The 21,057-nt window shown below is 44.4% G+C and overlaps 1 protein-coding gene across 6 annotated transcripts in view; it reads left to right on the top strand.

The window, feature by feature from the left end:
• The window catches only part of PXYLP1 (2-phosphoxylose phosphatase 1), a 78,020-nt gene extending 61,215 nt beyond the window's left edge, over positions 1-16,805 (top strand). For all 6 annotated transcript variants that reach the window (XM_060638800.3, XM_060638803.3, XM_060638801.3 and 3 more), the window contains 2 exons: positions 8,886-9,025; positions 14,448-16,805. In XM_060638800.3, the coding sequence (XP_060494783.1) occupies positions 8,886-9,025; positions 14,448-15,388 (1,081 nt within the window). In that variant the 3' untranslated portion in view covers positions 15,389-16,805. The remainder of the gene's footprint in view (positions 1-8,885; positions 9,026-14,447) is intronic.
• The last annotated feature ends 4,252 nt before the right edge of the window (positions 16,806-21,057 follow it).

The following is a 21,057-nucleotide window of genomic DNA, read 5'->3' as shown; positions in this document are numbered from 1 at the left end:
GGGTGGCTCAGTTGGTTAAGCGTCCGACTTCGGCTCAGGTCACGATCTCATGGCTTGTGAGTTCGAGCCCCGCGTCGGGCTCTGGGCTGACAGCTCAGAGCCTGGAGCCGGTTTCAGATTCTGTGTCTCCCTCTCTCTGCCCCTCCCCTGTTCGCACTCTGTCTCTGTCTCTCTCAAAACTAAGTAAACATTAAAAAAGATTAAAAAAAAAAAGAAGAAGAAGAAGAACTGGGCTCAAATCCAAATACAACATGGGCAGTGGAAACTTACAGCAAAGGATCAGGGTGGGGGTCAGTGGATGGAAAATGACTAAAGAGAACCCTCAGGGGTGAGGAGATTGCTGAAGGCAGACCAGGGTGAGCAGATATCACCTGGGAGATGAGAAATTTGATCAGGTATCAGGAGCAGGAGACTCTGGCTAAATTGACTTAGCAGGATGTTTTCTAAAACTGAGTGATGCAAAGAGGGACATAAGTCCAAAAAGAACATGGAAGTCCAAAGGTTGAGGCCTAGTTGGGAAGACGATTCAGAGGAGCCTACCTATAGTTTGCTCAAAGAGAATCACAATTAGCACAGTTAGCAGTTTCACTCATAGTACTTCCATTGAAATCTGAATATTTTAATAAACCACTGTAGGAACTTGCCATATTCATTGCTACAGATTATGGGAGGCTTATTCTTTTCATAAAGCATCTAAGGTTGGGGCACTTCCCAGTTGAATTCATTCACATGTGTTTTGGAGTATCTGCCACGTACTAGGTACCCTCTTGGCTGCAGGGGTGGAGCCATGGCCTTGGCAGATAGGACCTGGTCATTCAGATCCAGGACAGGCCTGGGACTCAGGTTACCTGGTCCTCTTCCTGTTAAAAAGATCCAGCCATCTGCCATCTCTTCTGTATATGAAGTTTTTCTTCCATGAATCACCTGTCTTTCCAGACCCAAAACAAGTTTTCATATGTATAGTTAGATATTAACATGCCATTAAGTAGTCAGATGCCCTGAAAACTTGTACCAGCTCTGCAAACACTGCCCGTAGTGAAATTTCATTCCTGAAATTGGCAGCAAAGCCTTCTCAGATCGTCAAAAATCACCAGCCCATAATAATGACCTGGAACAGAACATTTGACTCCTGTTGATGGCTAGCCTTTGTTTGTGTGGATTCATATTGGCAGCCTCATTGTCAGTCTGGAAACCTTATTCCCCAGTTTGCAAATGTTTATCTGTTTTAGCCTCAGGAGGAACAACATACCCTCTGTGTTTATGAAAAGACACAATGCCCTGCAGCAATCCAGGATAATTAGACTATTAGGATTAGCATTCTCTAATTTTAAAGTTTGTTTGTTTGTTTGTTTGTTTAGAGAGAACACACACACACACACACACACACACACACACACACACACACACGGAAGAGGGGCAGAGAGAGGGAGAGAGAGAATCGCAAGCAGGCTCCAGACCCAGTACAGAGCCCAACTGGGGGCTCCATCTTAGGACCATGACATCATGGCCTAAGCCAAAACCCAAGAGTCGGAAGCCTTACAGACTGAGCCACCCAGGCGCCCCAGCATTCTCTAATTTTATTTATTTTTTTTTTTTTTGTTTTTTTTTTTTGTTTTTTTTTTTTAATATATGAAATTTACTGTCAAATTGGTTTCCATACAACACCCAGTGCTCATCCCAAAAGGTGCCCTCCTCAATACCCATCACCCACCCTGCCCTCCCTCCCACCCCGCCCTCCCTCCCACCCCCCATCAACCCTCAGTTTGTTCTCAGTTTTTAACAGTCTCTTATGCTTTGGCTCTCTCCCACTCTAACCTCTTTTTTTTTTTTTTCCTTCCCCTCCCCCATGGGTTTCTGTTACGTTTCTCAGGATCCACATAAGAGTGAAACCATATGGTATCTGTCTTTCTCTGTATGGCTTATTTCACTTAGCATCACACTCTCCAGTTCCATCCATGTTGCTACAAAAGGCCATATTTCATTTTTTCTCATTGCCACGTAGTATTCCATTGTGTATATAAACCACAATTTCTTTATCCATTCATCAGTTGATGGACATTTAGGCTCTTTCCATAATTTGGCTATTGTTGAGAGTGCTGCTATAAACATTGGGGTACAGGTGCCCCTATGCATCAGTACTCCTGTATCCCTTGGATAAATTCCTAGCAGTGCTATTGCTGGGTCATAGGGTAGGTCTATTTTTAATTTTCTGAGGAACCTCCACACTGCTTTCCAGAGCGGCTGCACCAATTTGCATTCCCACCAACAGTGCAAGAGGGTTCCTGTTTCTCCACATCCTCTCCAGCATCTATAGTCTCCTGATTTCTTCATTTTGGCCACTCTGACTGGCATGAGGTGGTATCTGAGTGTGGTTTTGATTTGTATTTCCCTGATAAGGAGCGACGTTGAACATCTTTTCATGTGCCTGTTGGCCATCTGGATGTCTTCTTTAGAGAAGTGTCTATTCATGTTTTCTGCCCATTTCTTCACTGGGTTATTTGTTTTTCGGGTGTGGAGTTTGATGAGCTCTTTATAGATTTTGGATACTAGCCCTTTGTCCGATGTGTCATTTGCAAATATCTTTTCCCATTCCGTTGGTTGCCTTTTAGTTTTGTTGGTTGTTTCCTTTGCTGTGCAGAAGCTTTTTATCTTCATAAGGTCCCAGTAATTCACTTTTGCTTTTAATTCCCTTGCCTTTGGGGATGTGCCGAGTAAGAGATTGCTACGGCTGAGGTCAGAGAGGTCTTTTCCTGCTTTCTCCTCTAAGGTTTTGATGGTTTCCTGTCTCACATTCAGGTCCTTTATCCATTTTGAGTTTATTTTTGTGAATGGTGTGAGAAAGTGGTCTAGTTTCAACCTTCTGCATGTTGCTGTCCAGTTCTCCCAGCACCATTTGTTAAAGAGACTGTCTTTTTTCCATTGGATGTTCTTTCCTGCTTTGTCAAAGATGAGTTGGCCATACGTTTGTGGGTCTAGTTCTGGGGTTTCTATTCTATTCCATTGGTCTATGTGTTTGTTTTTATGCCAATACCATGCTGTCTTGATGATGACAGCTTTGTAGTAGAGGCTAAAGTCTGGGATTGTGATGCCTCCTGCTTTGGTCTTCTTCAAAATTACTTTGGCTATTCGGGGCCTTTTGTGGTTCCATATGAATTTTAGGATTGCTTGTTCTAGTTTCGAGAAGAATGCTGGTGCAATTTTGATTGGGATTGCATTGAATGTGTAGATAGCTTTGGGTAGTATTGACATTTTGACAATATTTATTCTTCCAATCCATGAGCAGGGAATGTCTTTCCATTTCTTTATATCTTCTTCAATTACCTGCATAAGCTTTCTATAGTTTTCAGCATACAGATCTTTTACATCTTTGGTTAGATTTATTCCTAGGTATTTTATGCTTCTTGGTGCAATTGTGAATGGGATCAGTTTCTTCATTTGTCTTTCTGTTGCTTCATTGTTAGTGTATAAGAATGCAACTGATTTCTGCACATTGATTTTGTATCCTGCAACTTTGCTGAATTCATGTATCAGTTCTAGCAGACTTTTGGTGGAGTCTATCGGATTTTCCATGTATAATATCATGTCATCTGCAAAAAGCGAAAGCTTGACTTCATCTTTGCCAATTTTGATGCCTTTGATTTCCTTTTGTTGTCTGATTGCTGAGGCTAGAACTTCCAGCACTATGTTAAACAGCAGCGGTGACAGTGGGCATCCCTGTCGTGTTTCTGATCTCAGGGAAAAAGCTCTCAGTTTTTCCCCGTTGAGGATGATGTTAGCTGTGGGCTTTTCATAAATGGCCTTTATGATCTTTAAGTATGTTCCTTCTATCCCGACTTTCTCAAGGGTTTTTATTAAGAAAGGGTGCTGGATTTTGTCAAAGGCCTTTTCTGCATCGATTGACAGGATCATATGGTTCTTCTCTTTTTTTTTGTTAATGTGATGTATCACGTTGATCGATTTGCGAATGTTGAACCAGCCCTGCATCCCAGGAATGAATCCCACTTGATCATGGTGAATAATTCTTTTTATATGCTGTTGAATTCGATTAGCTAGTATCTTATTAAGAATTTTTGCATCCATATTCATCAGGGATATTGGCCTGTAGTTCTCTTTTTTTACTGGGTCTCTGTCTGGTTTAGGAATCAAAGTAATACTGGCTTCATAGAATGAGTCTGGAAGTTTTCCTTCCCTTTCTATTTCTTGGAATAGCTTGAGAAGGATAGGTATTATCTCTGCTTTAAATGTCTGGTAGAACTCCCCTGGGAAGCCATCTGGTCCTGGACTCTTATTTGTTGGGAGATTTTTGATAACCGATTCAATTTCTTCGCTGGTTATGGGTCTGTTCAAGCTTTCTATTTCCTCCTGATTGAGTTTTGGAAGAGTGTGGGTGTTTAGAAATTTGTCCATTTCTTCCAGGTTGTCCAATTTGCTGGCATATAATTTTTCATAGTATTCCCTGATAATTGTTTGTATCTCTGAGGGATTGGTTGTAATCATTCCATTTTCATTCATGATTTTATCTATTTGGGTCATCTCCCTTTTCTTTTTGAGAAGCCTGGCTAGAGGTTTGTCAATTTTGTTTATTTTTTCAAAAAACCAACTCTTGGTTTCGTTGATCTGCTCTACAGTTTTTTTAGATTCTATATTGTTTATTTCTGCTCTGATCTTTATTATTTCTCTTCTTCTGCTGGGTTTAGGCTGCCTTTGCTGTTCTGCTTCTATTTCCTTTAGGTGTGCTGTTAGATTTTGTATTTGGGATTTTTCTTGTTTCTTGAGATAGGCCTGGATTGCAATGTATTTTCCTCTCAGGACTGCCTTCGCTGCATCCCAAAGCGTTTGGATTGTTGTATTTTCATTTTCGTTTGTTTCCATATATGTTTTTATTTCTTCTCTAATTGCCTGGTTGACCCACTCATTCGTTAGTAGGGTGTTCTTTAACCTCCATGCTTTTGGAGGTTTTCCAGACTTTTTCCTGTGGTTGATTTCAAGCTTCATAGCATTGTGGTCTGAAAGTATGCATGGTATAATTTCAATTCTTGTAAACTTATGAAGGGCTGTTTTGTGACCCAGTATATGATCTATCTTGGAGAATGTTCCATGTGCACTCGAGAAGAAAGTATATTCTGTTGCTTTGGGATGCAGAGTTCTAAATATATCTGTCAAGTCCATCTGATCCAATGTATCATTCAGGGCCCTTGTTTCTTTATTGACTGTGTGTCTAGATGATCTATCCATTTCTGTAAGTGGGGTGTTAAAGTCCCCTGCAATGACCACATTCTTATCAATAAGGTTGCTTATGTTTATGAGTAATTGTTTTATATATCTGGGGGCTCGGGTATTTGGCGCATAGACATTTATAATAGTTAGCTCTTCCTGGTGGATAGACCCTGTGATTATTATATAATGCCCTTCTTCATCTCTTGTTACAGCCTTTAATTTAAAGTCTAGTTTGTCTGATATAAGTATGGCTACTCCAGCTTTCTTTTGGCTTCCAGGAGCATGATAAATAGTTCTCCATCCCCTCACTCTCAATCTAAAGGTGTCCTCAGATCTGAAATGTGTCTCTTGTAGACAGCAAATAGATGGGTCTTGTTTTTTTATCCATTCTGATACCCTATGTCTTTTAGTTGGCGCATTTAATCCATTTACATTCAGTGTTATTATAGAAAGATATGGGTTTAGAGTCATTGTGATGTCTGTATGTTTTATGCTTGTAGTGATGTCTCTGGTACTTTGTCTCACAGGATCCCCCTTAGGATCTCTTGTAGGGCTGGTTTCGTGGTGACAAATTCCTTCAGTTTTTGTTTGTTTGGGAAGACCTTTATCTCTCCTTCTATTCTAAATGACAGACTTGCTGGATAAAGGATTCTCGGCTGCATATTTTTTCTGTTTAGCACACTGTAGATATCGTGCCAAGCCTTTCTGGCCTGCCAAGTTTCAAAGGAGAGATCAGTCACGAGTCTTATAGGTCTCCCTTTATATGTGAGGGCACGTTTATCCCTTGCTGCTTTCAGAATTTTCTCTTTATCCTTGTATTTTGCCAGTTTCACTATGATATGTCGTGCAGAAGATCGATTCAAGTTACGTCTGAAGGGAGTTCTCTGTGCCTCTTGGATTTCAATGCCTTTTTCCTTCCCCAGTTCAGGGAAGTTCTCAGCTATAATTTGTTCAAGTACCCCTTCAGCACCCTTCCCTCTCTCTTCCTCCTCTGGGATACCAATTATGCGTATATTATTTTTTTTTAGTGTATCACTTAGTTCTCTAATTTTCCCCTCATACTCCTGGATTTTTTTATCTCTCTTTCTTTCAGCTTCCTCTTTCTCCATAACTTTATCTTCTAGTTCACCTATTCTCTCCTCTGCCTCTTCAAGCCGAGCCATCGTGGATTCCATTTTGTTTTGCAATTCGTTTAAAGCGTTTTTCAACTCCTCGTGACTGTTCCTTAGTCCCTCGATCTTTGTGGCAAGAGATTCTCTGCTGTCCTGTATACTGTTTTCAAGCCCAGCGATTAATTTTATGACTATTATTCTAAATTCACTTTCTGTTATATTATTTAAATCCTTTTTGATCAGTTCATTAGCTGTTGTTATTTCCTGGAGATTCTTCTGAGGGGAATTCTTCCGTTTGGTCATTTTGGAGAGTCCCTGGCGTGGTGAGGACCTGCAGTGCACTTCCCCTGTGCTGTGGTGTATAACTGGAGTTAGTGGGCGGGGCCGCAGTCCGACCCGATGTCTGCCCCCAGCCCACTGCTGGGGCCACAGTCAGACTGGTGTGTGCCTTCTCTTCCCCTCTCCTAGGGGCGGGATTCACTGTGGGGTGGCGTGTCCCGTCTGGGCTACTTGCACACTGCCAGGCTTGTGTTGCTGGGGATCTGGCGTATTAGCTGGGGTGGGTAGGCAAGGTGCACGGGGGCTGGAGGGGCAGGCTTAGCTCGCTTCTCCTTAGGTGATCCACTTCAGGAGGAGCCCTGTGGCAGCGGGAGGGAGTCAGATCCGCTGCCGGAGGTTTGGCTCCGCAGAAGCACAGAGTTGGGTGTTTGCGCGGAGCGAGCAAGTTCCCTGGCAGGAACTGGTTCCCTTTGGGATTTTGGCTGGGGGATGGGCGGGGGAGATGGCGCTGGCGTGCGCCTTTGTTCCCCGCCAAGCTGAGCTCTGCCGTCCGGGGGCTCAGCAGCTCTCCCTCCCTTTGTCCTCCAGCCTTCCCGCTTTCCGAGAAGAGCTGTTCACTTATGACCTCCCAGACGCTAAGTCGCGCTTGCTGTCGGAACACAGTCCGTCCGGCCCCTCCGCTTTTGCCAGCCAGACTCGGGGGCTCTGCTTGGCCGGCGAGCCGCCCCTCCGCCCCGGCTCCCTCCCGCCAGTCCGTGGAGCGCGCACCGCCTCGCCGCCCTTCCTACCCTCTTCCGTGGGCCTCTCGTCTGCGCTTGACTCCGGAGACTCCCTTCTGCTAATCCTCTGGCGGTTTTCTGGGTTCTTTAGGCAGGTGTAGGTGGAATCTAAATGATCGGCAGGACGCGCTGTGAGCCCCGCGTCCTCCTACGCCGCCATCTTCCGGACCAATCAGCATTCTCTAATTTTAAAACATTTTTTTAAAGATGGACTTTTTTTTAGCGTTATGTTTTTGAAAGATAATAGAAGCATTTTAGTAGTTACTTTAAAAGCATTGTCAAAGTTAACTGGGCTTTCAGACAAGAGAGGTCTGCCATCGGGACAATTTATCCTTGCTTCCTTTTCATGCTGCTTTAGCTTAGCTGGGAACTAGTCTTATCTGTTCACTTCTGTTCAGCTGGAGAATGGATATACATTCACAGGTCATTTCATTATTCAGGGAAATTGTATATCAGCCGTTAAAAAGATAAATCTTGATTTACCCATGTACTTCATGGCAAAAATATAAATGATGTCAGATATTACCAAAAAAAGATGTTTTTTAGCTCTTCATAACCACCCTCCCATGAAATGAAATACTGTATGTGCAAAATGCAATGTGAACTGTAGAGAACTATGGCGATCTTGGTTACCTTAATCAGTTAATTTTCTTGAAAGGAGATTTTCCCCGAGGTCAGTTAAGGATTACTGAGGGGCGGGTTGAGGTAGGTTTGCTAGGAGGAAGGGGCAGCATGTGGAAAGTGTTGGAAGCATGAAAAAACAAGATATGTTGGCGGTACAGGAGGCAGTTGGTTGCGTGTGACCAGAGCCCAGCATTAGAATGGAGAGGGTGGGGAGCCCTGAACTTCAAGTGAGGTAGGGTTGGAACAGGCAGATGGGCCACACACCGCTTCCATGGGAAGATGGCAGTGAACAAGAGCAGGGACAGTCGGCCTTGCCTTTAGGTCGATCCCCGGCTGTGAAAAAGGCAAGATTAGACGAGCAAGATTAGGCTAAAGTAGACCAAAGAGGAGCCCGTGCCATACAGACAAAAGCTGCAGGTCGTGGCTGCAGGGATGCAGGAGAAGGGGGGGGTAGAGAAGCCCCAGGAGGACACGTCTGCAGGATTGGGTGGCAGATGGCATGTGTGGGAGCAGGGGAGGGAGAAGTCAAGAAGGGTTCCCAGCCTGGACGTGACTACCCGGTGGGATTCCGTAGCCGCCTGGGGAGGGAAACGGGAGGGGCGCAGGTTGGGGATCTGGGTGGTGGAGGGCAAAGGTGACACCCATAGTGCTGGGAATGATGGCTGCTTCAGCAGAGGTTAGGGGCTCAGGCTGGCCTTGTGGAACGTCAGTGGTCACATAATAATGGTACTGGAATTTAGAAGTGATTAAGCCAGTACCTATGACAGTGGGTGAGCAGGGCATGCCACACCTGAGATTTTGCTGACTGGGGTTGAAACCCTTGTGGACCGTTTTGGAGCACGGTGACCACTAATTCTCTGTGTTGTCTCTTTAGGAAACCGTATCACCCTAAACTGGAAGCTTTCGTTAGTCACATGTCAAAAGGATCCGGAGCCTCTTTCGAAAGCCCCCTGCACTCCCTGCCGCTTTACCCCAATCACGCACTGTGTGAGATGGGCGAGCTCACGCAGACAGGTATGCACAGCGGCCATTTGCTCATTCCTTCTCCTGTGTGCTCCTCCATTTGGCGTACATCGGAGCAGATGCGCCTGGGCTAGGCTCTAGGCTCACGGGAGTGAATAAGGGCTAGTACCTCAAGCAGCTCTGAGTCCACCAACGTCTCTACACTCACGATTTGTAAAAATTAAAAATAACCCTTTTTATATTGCAAAAGCAGTATAGTCAATGGAAGAGAAGTTAGGAAAGACAGCAAGCAAAAGGAAGAAAAACGTAAAGTACCCATAACCCTCGTCCACTGAAGAAATCAGTATCCTGTTTTCTTTCGTTTATGTGCATGCTTATGCACACACAGTGGTAGCTTACTAAACACAGTGTTTTGTAACTCACCTTTTCGTTTAACAGTACATTGTGATAGTCTTTCCCTGTCAATAAATATTTGTCAACAACATCATTTCTTTTTTTTTTTTTTTAAATTTAAATCCACGTTAGTTAACATATGGTGTAATAATGATTTCAGGAATAGAATTTAGTGATTCATCACCTACTTATAACACCCAGTGCTCATTCCAGCAAGTATCCTCCTTAATGCCCCTTGCCCATTTAGCCCATCCCCCGACCCAAAACCCCTCCGGCAACCCTCAGTTTGTTCTCTGTATTCAAGAGTCTCTTATGATTCATCTCCCTGTTTCTATATTATTTTTTAACAGCATCATTTCTGATGTCTGCCTATTATCCCACTCTTGCTGGGCCATAATTTCTGTAACCAATCCCATGTCCTTCGATACTTCAAAGAAAATAACCTGATTAAGTTTGGATGGGAGAGATCTCGGGAACAAACACATATGGCAGATCCCCAGTGGGCACGGAGTTTGTCTGGCTGAGAGTGTTCCTCACAGAAGCCCATCTTTCTCTCTGTAGCCCTGTTCATACCACTACACAGCCAGTTCATTGTCATGTTAGGTTGGTGAGTTAACTGTGGGGTCACCTCTGTTGAGAAGAGAAGGAACTGGGAATCCTCCACTAGGTTCTGGTTTCTTCCTACTTCAGTCTGGGATCTCAAAGGACCTTTTGCATGGTCACCAGTCTTTTTGGAAGAATCGGGAGAACCTTCCGGCCATGTTGTTGCCTTGTCCCACCAGTACTGTAGGACCTCAGCTTTGATGGAAGGAAGGTCTCTGTCCTATGGTTGGCCCTGTGGATTTGTCACATATTTTTTAAAGTTTATTTATTTGAGAGAGAGTGTGTGCTCAGGTGTGGGAGGGGCAGAGAGAGAGGGAGAGAGAGAATCCCAGGCACCCCAGGCCCGTAGTAGTTTAAAACAGGAGTTCTCATCCTATCAGACCAAGCACCCCTTTTTGTTAACAGGTATTTTGTGGTGCTCCTTTAACCATCCTGAAGTGAAATTCAAATATAATATGACCTATTTTAAAGAAGGGCAATTATATCAGATACCCTAACTATAATATAAAGAAGAAACAAAAGGAAATGAATTTGTTATATAATTTTATGTCTCAATATAAAAGCTTGAGCACACCCACACTAGCAAATAGAATGACACAGTCGGTTATTTATGCGGACAACTGTGACAACTGTGACAGTTGTAAATGCAGTCTGACTGAGGGATATTACACCAGGGACTCTAAAACCATGTTTTGGGACATGATTTTTTTGGCAAGTTCTGATCAAAGTTAAGATCAGACGTCCCTTAATTTATATTGCATATCTGGAAAAAATCAGTGGATGTTAATGGTATGTAAAAATGGTTTTATATTTATGACACAAAGAAACAGGTTGTAGGCTAAAGTATTTTAACAGGTCTTTCATGTGCGGGAATATTTTGTGGTACACAAAAGTTATGTGGGACAGAGAACAGTTCCTTGTGGAGACTGTCTAGCTCCGTGGCCCCCACCCACTAAGTATCAAGAATGTTCTTCCCCACATTATTGTGACAACTCAACCCTCAAACGCTCCCTGAGACCAGAGCCATGCTTGCTGAGAACCACTGGTCACACTCTCTGGTTGCAAGCAACAGAAACTAACTCAAGCTAAAGAGGTACATTTAGGGGCGCCTGGGTGGCTCAGTCGGTTAAGCGGCCGACTTCGGCTCAGGTCATGATCTCGCGGTCCGTGAGTTCGAGCCCCGCGTCGGGCTCTGTGCTGACGGCTCAGAGCCTGGAGTCTGTTTCAGATTCTGTGTCTCCCTCTCTCTGACCCTCCCCTGTTCATGCTCTGTCTCTCCCCGTCTCAAAAATAAATAAAAATGTTAAAAAAAAAAAAATTAAAAAAATAAATAAATAAAGAGGTACATTTATTGTAAGGATTCAGGGTGATTCACAGACTTAGATTTAAGGGCAAGAATATGACCAGGCCTCCAGAGACTGGAACCAGGAATAAAAAAAGCTGTCTGTCCCAGCTTCTGTGGTTTTGCTCTGTCCACAGAGTGACAGTCTTAGCCACACCCAGAGATGAACTGCAAGTCCAAATTCTTTTTTTCCCTCATGGGTGTCCTCTTTTTTTTTTTTAATTTTAGAGAGAAAGCACGAGCAGGGGAGAGGGGTTAGAGGGGAGAGAAAGAGAATCTCTAGCAGGTTCCATACTCAGCATGGAGCCAGACACAGGGCTCATTCCCACAACCCTGGGATCATGACCTGACCCAAAATCAAGAGTCAGATGTTCACCCGACTACTGAGTGCCCCAAGTCCAAATTCTTGAGAGAGAGAGAGAGCGAGAGTGTGTGTCTGATGGGGTCCTTCAGGGTCAGTGCCCATCAGCTGGCTAGGAGGTCAGGGTGACTAGGCTTTGAGCAGTGGGGGCCCAGCCACTAGATCCAGGGGCTGTTCCCTGAAAAGAGGTTGGGGGAGGTGGCCCTTACACACTTAGAGACAATTGTTCATTCTGACCTCTCTTCTCAATTGGTCTATTATCTACATCGTTTTCTAAATCAACATTACTCTAGAAATCATTTTCTCAGTACTGTTTGTTCCTGTTCCCTTATTCTCTTTTTTAATGCTCACTTTTATCTTCTATTTTAAATTTCGTTAAAAATATATAGATGTTAGAATAACCATTTATAACGCACTTTTGGCACCCCCACAGTAACTATATAAGATTGATCATTAGTGCCTACTCTATTCAAGACGCTTTGGCAGCTGCTGAGTGTAGGAGAGAGGAGTGGCTGGATGAGTAGATGCTCCCCGGCTTGTCCTAAAGGAACCTGCAGCTGCCATGGGACAGCGCGCAAGAAGGCAGCTCACCATGCTGCTGCAAGCTGCACGGTCCTACAGAGTAGACCCAGGGCTGTAGAGTGCACAGGCCTGTGAAACGGGACCGTTGACGTCCGCCCGACAGGGCCGGTGAGGCGGTGAGCGAGATTAGCGTGTGTAAAATGCCTAGCACGGTGCCAGCCTACGCTAGGCTCAGTGATTACAGCTCAAGCCCTGGAGATCCAGTGACAAATTGGAACAGGAAGGAATTTTTTTTAAGCTTATTTATTTTGAAAGAGAGAGCAGAAAGAGAGGGAGAGAGAGAATCCCAAGCAGGCTCTGTACTGTTAGCACAGAGCCGGATGCGGGGCTCAAACTCACGAGCCGTGAGATCATGACCTGAACCGAAACCGAGTGTCAGACGCTCAACCAACTGAGCCATCCAGGTGTCCCAGGAAGGAATTCTTGATCTGACCTGGAGGAGGAGGAAGGAAGACTACAGAGAAGGCAGTATTGGAGGTAGAGACTGGATGAGGATTTCTCTAGGCAGAGCAAGGGGAAGGGCATGAACAAAGCCATGAAGAGATATATGTTGGGAGAGGATAAGAGACCCTAAATGGCTAGAACATAGTATTTCTTCATGAAAATGCAGGGAGAAGGCACTGTGAGCAGGGACTAGGAGGGTGAGGTTGGGCCTGCGGGGATATTGGGGGTCTTGAGTTCCAACTCTGCCACTTAACAGCTCGGCTTCTTCAGCTGTAAAATAAGGAAATTGGGTATGATGATAATATGCCTTCTTTATCAGGTTTTTGTGAGGATGAAAGGAGAAAGATCTGGCATGTGGGAAGCACTCAGCCTTGATGTATGTAGCCTAGGCATAGGTAGACCCAGAGGTGAATTGGGGCCAGACACAGATTCTTAATCTTTGTCACTCATGGTTTGCCTCTTTATGCAAATCATTTTGGAAATAAATGCCTAAGACCTGTGTCAGCGCCGATCTCTGAAGGAATTCCCTCGATATTCTTCCTTCAGAACGGGACCCAGACACCCTTCGTGATACTTTCCTGAGCTGTTCCCCTTCCCGGGCCAAAGCAGTTCCCTCTGTCTCACGCACCTCAGCCTTGAGTTGTCTCAGGTTTTCATATCATTTGGGCATCTGAATAAGTGACATTGGTCATGAACTGGTCATGGGGCCTGCATGTGGCTTACCCTCTCTGAGAATTCATATCTGTTGCTGAGATTCCATCACCCCTACATCCTACTGCTTGGAGGGTGAGCTTGCAGATTGTTTTCTGTTTGAAGATAAGGCTTTTCTTTTTTTTTTTTTCAAGATAATGTGTTACCATACTGTGGTGGTTCAAAAATAAAACTTGTTAAACTTTTAGTTAACAGGTAAATTTAAAATTTTTGTTCCTATGTTCCATTTATCCCATTTCTGTGCCCCTGTCATCCCCAGGTAACCATTGGTATTAGTTTCTTGCATGTCCTTCCAAAGGTTCTTTATGCAAAACACAGACACATTCTGTAGTTTATGCAAAACTACAAATATACATTCTTACTTTTCCCTCATTTTTATTTAAAAGGGCTATAATAAATGTACTGTTCTGCACTTTGCTTTTTTTCAAGTATTCTATCCGGTATCTGAGCAATCATTCCATATCTGTGCAGACAAAATATCCTTGATGAGCTGGTAACCCTGCGGCAGGATTAGACGGAATGCTGCTAGAAGGTTATCAGAGAGCCTTCGCTTGGGAGAGTAGGGAGAATGAGGGAGAGAACTCCCCGGCAGTGAGGGGACTAGGGAGCCAGCAAGCAACTTTTTCTCTTTACCTGAGTGATTCCCATGGGCCCTCACTGCATACTAAAGAATGCTGTGTCCTTGGGCAGGTTGGAGAAAGCTCTCCTTAGGCCCATGCCAATTACAGCCTTGACGTCTACCAGCAGGGCATTTCCTGCCTTCTGAGGCCCACCAGTCACGATGCCCCTTCCCAGGGAAGGGGCTGGGCAAGAAGGGAGGGATTGGTGCTCCCCAGCTCTGCCCATCCCTTCATGGATGATAACCCCAAGGGGCTCCCTTCACGAGCTGATGGAGCTTCCACACGCTGGGGGATGGTTTTGGTTATATTCTCAGGCACTGATTTAAAGCATTGTAGAGTTGGCCACAGACTTGACTTCCCTTTGCTACTCCTTCTGCTGAGCTAGTAGTGAGGGCAGCTCGTGTCCCTTTGTTTCAGGAGTCGTGCAGCATTTGCAGAATGGCCAGCTGCTGAGGGACATCTATCTAAAGAAACACAAACTCCTGCCGAATAACTGGTCCACAGACCAACTTTACTTGGAGACCACTGGGAAAAGCCGGACGCTCCAGAGTGGGCTGGCCTTGCTTTATGGTTTTCTCCCCGATTTTGACTGGAAGAAGATTCATTTTAGGCACCAGCCAAGTGCTCTCTTCTGCTCCGGAAACTGCTATTGTCCCCTGAGAAACCAGTATCTGGAAAAGGAACAGCGTCGCCAATACCTCTTACGTTTGAAAAACAGCCAGCTGGAGAGGACCTACGAGGACATGGCCAGGATCGTGGATGTCCCCACCAAACAGCTTCGAGCGGCCAACCCCATAGACTCCATGCTCTGCCACTTCTGCCACAACGTCAGCTTCCCGTGCACCAGAAATGGCTGTATTGACATGGAGCACTTCAAGGTGATCAAGACACATCAGATAGAGGACGAGAGAGAGAGGCGGGAGAAGAAACTGTATCTGGGCTATGCACTCCTGGGCGCCCACCCCATCCTCAATCAGACCGTCACCCGGATGCAGCGTGCCGTGGAGGGCAGGAAAGAAGAGGTCTTCGCCCTCTACTCTGCTCACGATGTCACCCTGTCACCAGTTCTCAGTGCCTTGGGCCTTATGGAAGCCAGATTCCCAAGGTTTGCAGCCAGGTTGATCTTTGAGCTCTGGCAAGACAGAGAAAAGCCCAGTGAGCATTCTGTCCGGATTCTTTATAATGGTGTTGATGTCACGTTCCACACCTCTTTTTGCCAGGACCACCACAAGCATTCTTCCAAGCCCATGTGCCCCCTAGAAAACCTAGTCCGCTTTGTCAAAAGGGACATGTTTGTGGGCCTGGGGAGTAGTACTAGTACTAATTATTATGATGCATGTCACAGGGAAGGATTCTAAAAGGTGAGCAGCACAGTGCTCATAGAATCTATGCCAATAGAGAGGGATGGGAAGGGTCTGCTTCTAGTTCTGTCTGTTGCCAAGGGTTTAAGATTATTGATTTATAAAGGCTAGAAATTGTGTTTTAGAGCCACGTAGATGGTTGGGTTGAACAGTAAGTACGTCGCTATAATTGGGTACACGAGTTAGTTACTTGGTACGTAATGGCCAGTTCACAGAGAAAGGGAAGGTACTTTTATCAGAGCCAGACTTTGCTTACAACACCAGAATAATAATTCAATACTCAAAGTTGGCGATCCACATGTATATTATTTTGATCCGCCATGGTACTATATGATGGAACCAGCAAACCTCAGCCCGCATTTTCTTCACCTGGGACAATTTTACCTTGTCCTAACTTCAAGAAAACATTTCCTGAAGTGATTTATCTGAAATAGGGGTCGGCAAATTTTTTCGGCACAGGGCCAGATAGTAAAGATTTCAGACTTTGAGGACCCAAAGGCCACATACAGTCCTCACTGTTCAGCTCTGCTCTTGGAACACGAAAGCACCCACAGACAGCACATAGCCAGACGAGTGTGGCTGTGTTCATGGGCTGCAGTGTGCTGACCCCTGACCTCAGAAAACTGGCTCCTCTATACAGTTTGCACTTTCAGCGCTTTAAGAAGCAATTGAACGCAGAGAATTATTCAGTGGTGCCTCCAGTAACCTCCACTAGACACACCGAATTTGGTCTATATCTGGTGTTACAATAAAACTTGAGGGGAAGTAAATATCAAATCCGAATGAATCATAGAAAAATTGTTAGAATAATACTTGATGTTCATGATGATCGTGGTAGATGATAGTTTTAAGTATGTTTTAAATATTTGTCTGCTGTAGTCTCTTTGCTGTATATGCTGAGATTTTTGTATTCCATTTAGTATTTTTATAGTCTGGGAAAATATTTTCTAAGGCCAGTTTTAGATGTGCTCTTATTCCTATGTGATATTCAATTTACTGTACCTGCTTGGTGGTTAGAAGGAAAGCCAGAAGCTGAATTCAGGCACTTTCTTCCAGTAAAACTAATTATGGCCCATTCCCTTTGAGCAGCCCTAGAATTAGATCAGTTTTTAAACCATTTTTGTCAATTTCAAATGGTAAATTCTAACTGATTTTTAAATAAGTTTTTGGAAGAACTTTGTTACTAGATAGTTAAATAAGCTTTATAAGGTATTTTATATATTAGAAGCAATTATAATGAAATCTGTGGTTTCTGAACTAAAATGGTGCTAGTTCCTTGTGAAGAAATGTAAAGTGCAGGTGAGACTTTCCTGTGTCGTTGGCATTCCAAACTTTTTGTTTTTGTCTAATGTTGCCTTTGGATACCTACGTCCATTTCTATAAATAAATTTTTGAAGAATACTCGTACATACAAGTCATGGTTTGTACCTATGGGTCTTTTCAAGTAAGTTCCGGTATTTTAGAAATGTATCCTTTTGTTGTTGTTGGTATAAGTAAAAATGTTGCAAATTAGAAAACTCTCCAGTACATGCGAGAAAAGAGAAAAGAGGCCAGGACCCGTGGCCCAGCTGCAGGCTGCGCATGGGGCCCAGAGGACATGCACAGCTAGTGGCCTTGGACTGGTTTGAAATCCATTTACACAGCTCCTTTCATTGCTGAAAATCGTGCTGTCTCTTGAGTACTTAGACCTAATCAGTTGGTTTTTGCTTCCACTCACGGTATATTTGAATTAGGACTGCTAAACACAGCTTGAAGATTTAAAACCAAAAGTGAATCAGAAGATGTTTTAAAAATCAGTTGGAAACGTCTCTTGATAAAAGTAAATATTTTGGATAAAAGTCAACATTAAAAGCATAGGTAAGAGGTTTTTGCCTCCCAAGACATCAGGTATGTACATCATTAATATACCTTCCTCAGCATCAAGTACTGAGACATCTCTCTCCATAAACAAACACTGAGCACTGAGCCGAGATTAATGCATTTAGTTCTTGGTTTCTGGGCAGTGGTCTTAATGGCTTAGTTCATGGCAGGTGTGGGTGCAAATTCAGCTTTCTTGTTTCTATGATTAAAATTAATACATGCTCACTGGAAAACAATCAAACTATACTGAAAGCGGCTTCAAGTGAAGTTCTCTTTTCTCACCTCCAGAGAGAACACTGTGAGCTGTTTGACAGATACTCTTCCAGAAATTTTCCATGCAGATGTACAAATATATGTAATTTTTAAATAAGATCACTTTGTATATATTGTTCTGTGATTTGCTTCCCTTAAAATATATTTCTTATTAACTTCCCTTAACAGTATGTCTTGGAGGTATTTCCACATTGAGATAGATGATAGGTAGGTAGCTAGCTAATATTTGCATAATATTTAATGATATAGATGAGACTTTTTAAAAATTTTTTTTCATGATTATTTTTGAGACAGAGAGAGACAGAGCACGAGCTGCGAAGAGGCAGAGAGAGAGGGAGACACAGAATCCGAAGCAGGCTCCAGGCTCTGAGCTGTCAGCACAGAGCCTGACGCAGGGCCCAAACCCGCAGACTGCAAGATCATGACCTGAGCCGAAGTCAGACGCTTAACCAACTGAGCCGCCCAGGCTCCCCTAAAGACATATTTTTAAAATATTAAATGAATGAAACTGAAACTTAAAACCAAGGTACTAAAATGAGACCACAGGCTTTTGAGGTACACAGAACAAGCAGAAGCCAGCGATTGTACACGTTAATTTTGTAGCCCAATTGAGCAGTTAACCCTTTTTCAGTACAGCTGCAGATATTAACATGGCTAAAGTGTTTCTCAAATTTCACTGATAAACAATTGGAGAACTTAATACTGCTATTAACCCTATTTGAGGATCTTCGAGGCTATAGCAGAATTAGGCTTTTGAAAGATGTGAGTGATTCCTTTGCCTAGGACCCCTAAAAACTGATACAGGAGAGGCAGGGATGCATGCTTCCATTTCTGTGAGTCTTCAGGAAGCCTTCTGAACAGATTTAGCAGCCCAAGCTAGTGTGGGTGTACCCGGGTGTGTTTAAACACAGCCCCAAGTACAGAGCAGAAAACAGCTAGGGTTTTTACATTGCAGTACTGGCTTCGATAGTGGCCAGAGTTCTGGCCTGGGCCCCAATTAACTCCCATTGCTCAAGGCCACTGAACTAAATGTTGGTACCTGCCCTGTAGCCATCTCATGAATAATAATACTTGTGCTTGAGAGGAACCAGCCGAATTCAGAGTGTCTGGTCAGGCTGTCCTGGGCCTCTGAAACCCACTTGCCAGCTGAGACTGGCCTTGATGTGAGGAGCAGGTATCACTCCACTTGGCTCTTCCCAGAGCTGCAGGGCCCTTCAGCAGGGGGCGGCCTGAGGCCTGGCTTCTGGATACCTGGGAGCAGTAAAGGCACCATTTTGGGGTCACACTTTCCTTGAGAAATGCCCCACAAGCATTTCTTTATCAATCTAAATGCTCTCAAGAAGTTCCTATTACCACTAACACAAATGAGGAAGCAGGCTGGAAGGGGGTACGGGGGTGAAGTCACTTTTCCAAAAGAAGAGCCAAGCCTAGTGTCCAACCCAAGTGTGTGTGACACCGGTCAACTTCATAGCGCTCGTACTGTGTAACACATCATGGAAAAGTCTTTTCCTAGACTAATTTCACCCTCCCAATAGCCCTACAAGATACCGTATTTGCTGGTGAATATCAATGAGTACTAAAACATAGTGGGGTTACAACTGTTAAAAATTTAAATGATCAGGAAAATATTCCAGCTGTGCCTCTGACCATCTGTGGTTGCTGCTTTCTTATGAAAAAAACCACATAATATAAAACTAATCTTTGCAGTAATGTTATACTCAGCCATTAAGGGATGGCATCAAACATAATGTTTAGCCTTCAGGAAGGGCCCAGTCTTCCATCTGTAAAGGAGATAGGGTAGTTTGGGGGGCGTGTTTGAATAGGGAGACCAGCTGTCCCGGTTTGCCTGGGACTAAGGAGTTCCCCAGGATGAGGGACTTTTCATTGCTAAAATTGAGCACGTTCCAGGCAAACTGTGACAGGTTGGTTACCCCAGGGTTACATGAGACATGTGTCAGGTAGTACCATCATTCCCACTTTATAGAAACAGTAAGTGTGATGGCGTGACCCATTTGAGGTTTCACACAGTATGCAGCAGAGGTAGGACTCAAAGCTCTTGCCCATTTAACTCAAAGGACCGTGTTCTTAAGCAAGATACGACAGTGCCTCTCAAAACCATTTAGGACTTTGGGTGCCACAGAAACCTGAATACAATGGTTAAGCAAATAAAGCCTTTCATTTTCCCCAGTGGCCCGAGTGTCAGAAACCCAGACTGCTATTTACATCTTACCGGCTGGAACAGGATCCATTGGCCCACCTCCATTGCAAAGGAATCTAGGAGAATGAATATTTTTGTTGGGCACATTGCTGTCTCTCTTTTTTTTTTTTTTTTTTTTTAGTATTTTTTAAATGTTTATTTTTTTGAGAGAAACAGAGCGTGAGTGGGGGAGGGGCACAGAGAGAGGGAGACACAGAAACTGAAACAGGCTCCAAGCTCCAAGCTGTCAGCACAGAGTCTGACGTGGGGCTGGAACTCATGGACCATGAGATCGTGACCTGAGCTGGAGTCGGACACTTAACCAAGTGAGACACCCATGCGCCCCCAGGTGCCTCTTAATAAGGAAGAACGGGGAGTGGATATTGGGAAGACCACGACTCTTCCCCAGCAGCTGGCAGTGTCTCCTTCCTGGGACAGCCACATCCAATGAGTAGGCAAGGCAGGGATTGAAAACCCTGGGGACAATGCTGAGGGGCCATCCCTGTTTCAGCACTCCCCATGGCATCAGCGGAGGCCTCATGACTGCATCACAGTCCACTTCTGCCTCATCTCCTGCCTCCCCTTCCTCCGCAGCATTGGCCCCAAGAACATTCACGAGTAAACTTCCCACGTGCATCCCTCTTAGAGTCTGCTCCTGGGAACAGACCTGCAACAGAAGGTAAGCAAAGCCCAGGGCCTCTGCTAGTCTGGGCAGTAAAACTGGGGTCAGTTGCTTGAAAGGGATAGTATATCTATTGATGACAAATTTCTTCTATCTCTGCCTTTGAGGGGCTTAGTGTGGCAGTTCAGTAAGTGCACAAGAAGCAATAGGAGAAACTTGATCTTGAACAGCCCAAAGCTGATTACACAGAGCTGTTCTACCAAGACTTTCCATTTATTGAACACATACCAGGGGCTGGACACTGGCAGAGCCATTATGTCTCATGGGCTGTGTAAGCATTTATTATCTCCATTTTACAGGTAAGGAGACCGGGGCCCGGAGGTAGGCCTCTGCCCAGGATCCCACAGTCAGTAGGAAGTGGCAGATTCAGGACTGGAGGGTGGGTTTTCCCAGACAACAGACCTCTTCCAGCTCCCTTGGCGCTCCGCTTCCTCCGCCCCCTTACTCCACTACCCTCCTACAAGTGAATAAGCAAAGCCTGAAAACTGCCATACAGCTGAGTCAACGTTAGTCCAGGGAATGATCTCTGTTACATTTGTGATTCCAGCTCCCTCCATTTCTCTTCCCACTTTTTTCTAAGGCAGCATTTCTAAGAAAGTAGGATCATCTTCTCATGGGTTGTTTTAGCCTGCGTTCTGAGAGCAGTCTGAGGGG

The sequence above is a fragment of the Panthera onca genome, chromosome C2 (genome assembly GCF_046562875.1).
Source record: "Panthera onca isolate mPanOnc1 chromosome C2, mPanOnc1 haplotype 2, whole genome shotgun sequence".
NCBI classification, from domain to species: domain Eukaryota; kingdom Metazoa; phylum Chordata; class Mammalia; order Carnivora; family Felidae; genus Panthera; species Panthera onca.
Note: the sequence above shows the minus strand (reverse complement) of the source record. Positions and strands in the feature narration are given on the sequence as shown.